The following is a 2,583-nucleotide window of genomic DNA, read 5'->3' as shown; positions in this document are numbered from 1 at the left end:
ACTCCGTTCCGGGTTTCGGCCTCTTTATTGAGTAGCCAACAAGCAACTTTACACAGTCTGGCTTTACAGCAAAATAACCCCCGTCTGCCCCAAGACACGGCCTTTTATATCCGTCGCTCCCGCAGCTCCGCGACCTCGGCGCCCGCCGTCTATCCGGGGTTGTCATTAAATGGGGCCTCCGCGACGAACCCGCCACATCTCTCCTTCTGAAAAAACACTGAATAAAACAGGGAAAGGAACAGGGAAACGGGTCTAAGGAGTGTATCGTTGAGGGGGACGCACAAGTCGTCCGTATCTCGTCCTGAATACTCCCGTCTCTGGTGGGCTGTGGCTCTTCGCTGTAGACTCGAGGTCTGGAAAAAATGCTTCATAATCACTCGAAATACTCGGCTGCCGTTCAGCTAATGTCAGCGCCACCCGATTCCTCCTGATGACTCCACTACCCGTCTCAATGAGATAGGACCGGGGATGGCCCGACTCTCCGACAACCGTTCCATACTCCCGACGATCTCTCACCCAAACGGTGGCTCCCGCAGGCAATAGGGGTAGTTCTTTCGTCCGGTGTCGTCGGTCGTAGTTCCTCTTCTGTCTCTCCGCGATGACCTTATTCTTATCCCGTAGGATTGTGAGGCTGGGCCATTTGGGATTCAACTTCGTAGGATGAAATGGCAAAGTCGTTCTCAGCTTACGTCCCATTAGTAGTTCCGCTGGGGAATACCCCGACTCCACACCCGACACCATGGGTGATGCACGGTATGCAAGAAACCCCAACCACGGGTCTCTTTCTTTCGCCAGTATGTTTTTTACCGTTTTCACCGCTGCTTCCGCTAGTCCATTACTCTTTGGGTAGTATGGACTGCTAGTTACGACCTCCATTCCGTATTTGTTCGCGAATTCCTGGAACTCTCTTCCTCCAAACGGTGGCCCATTGTCCGTTCGGACTACTTGTGGGATTCCGTGACGTGCGAATATTGATTTTATTTTCGCTATCACGTTCGTGGCCCGCGTATTTTCCAAATACGCGACTTCAGGGTATTTTGAAAAGTAGTCTACGATGACTAAGTACTCACGCCCTCTGCTATGAAAAATATCCATTCCCACCATCTGCCAAGGCCGTGCCGGTGTCTCCGTAGGTCTCAACGGCTCTACTCGCGATGGACGACGTTCGAGACATTCCGGGCACTTGCTTATCATTTCCAGTATTTGATGGGATGCTCCTGGCCACCACACCGACTGCTGCATCCGCCTCCGGCACTTTGAAATACCTAGATGACCTTCGTGGATACGGCTCAATATCTCTTTCCTCCATGATTCCGGGATGTAAACCCTGGTCCCCTTGACTAGTAGCCCGTCAAGGAGGGAAAGATTTGCTCGTTCGTGGTAGAAGCTGGTATCCTCCAACAGCAGTTTCTCTTTACGTGGCCAGCCTTATTTCACATACTTAGTTATTCGTCGAGTTCTTTCATCTTCTCGTTGCGCTTTCAACACTTCCTTCATGAGTTTGTCACTCATTGGTAAATCCGCTTTCACCGCTTCGACGTACAATTCCACGTCTTCATCGGTGAGAATATCGCCTTCTTTTGGGGTTTTGGAGATTGGTGATCGTGAGAGAGCATCTGGCGTATACAATTTCTTTCCGGGAACATAAATTACCTCATAGTCGAAACGCATGAGGCGCATACGGAAACGCTGCACTCTGGCGGACAATTCGCTGAGGGGTTTTGTTCCCAATAGTGCCACGAGTGGTTTATGATCCGTACATAGAAGAAATTTCTTGCCTACTAAATAATTTGCTAATTTTTCACACGCCCAGGTAAGCGCTAATACCTCCTTTTCCAATTGGGCGTAGCGTCTTTCGGTATCTGTCAACGTCCGTGACGCAAACATACCGCTCTCCAATCACCATCTGACTGCCGCTGCTCTAGTGTAGCTCCCAATCCATATGACGATGAGTCGGCTAATACTCTTGTCGGTCGATTTGTCTCGTACATGGCTAATGATGGGGCACTAGTTAATCTTTGCTTGATTTCTTGGAAAGCTTTGGTGTGCGTAGCAGCCCATGGCAAAGGCTCTTTTTCCCTCATCAGCTCTCTCAACGGTTGGGTAACATCCGCCAAGTGAGGGAGAAATTTCAGATGATAATGCACAATTCCAAGAAATCGACGTATCTCTGCTACCGTTTCGGGCTGCGGCAATTTCTCTATTGCCGTAATTTTTTCAGGATCTGGCTTGATTCCATCCTCGGCCGATATGACATGACCTAAGAATTTTGTCTCTGCGACCCGAAATCGGCATTTCTCGCGATTCAACGTGATCCCATTTTCTCTAAGACGCTGGAGGACGGCGTTCAATCTCACGTCGTGCTCCGGCTGCGTCGCTGCAAATACGAGTATGTCATCCATAACGTTGACTACTCCCTTTAACCCCGTCAATGCTTCAGACATTCGTCTTTGAAAATGCTCTCCAGCTGAAGATAATCCCATCGGCATCCGGTTAAAACAATACCTTCCAAAAGGGGTAATGAAAGTAGTCAGCGGACGGCATTCCCTCTCTAGTGGTATTTGGTAGTATCCTCTGCAAGCA

General features: G+C 49.6%; 1 protein-coding gene across 1 annotated transcript; it reads right to left on the bottom strand.

Annotated features, from left to right (window-relative positions):
• Window positions 1-252: 252 nt before the first annotated feature.
• Window positions 253-876, bottom strand: LOC124160447. The gene has a single exon (XM_046536301.1). It carries the CDS (start codon window positions 874-876, stop codon window positions 253-255), a length of 624 nt encoding a protein of 207 aa, XP_046392257.1.
• Window positions 877-2,583: the final 1,707 nt, after the last annotated feature.

This window comes from Ischnura elegans, chromosome 6 (genome assembly GCF_921293095.1).
Source record: "Ischnura elegans chromosome 6, ioIscEleg1.1, whole genome shotgun sequence".
NCBI lineage: Eukaryota > Metazoa > Arthropoda > Insecta > Odonata > Coenagrionidae > Ischnura > Ischnura elegans.
The sequence above is the reverse complement of the archived record's forward strand: the minus strand, read 5'-3'. Positions and strand labels throughout refer to the sequence as shown.

Bases quoted from the DNA above. Each gene is read 5' to 3' on its own strand.
- LOC124160447 (XM_046536301.1), bottom strand. From the start codon at position 876: ATGGAGGTCGTAACTAGCAGTCCATACTACCCAAAGAGTAATGGACTA.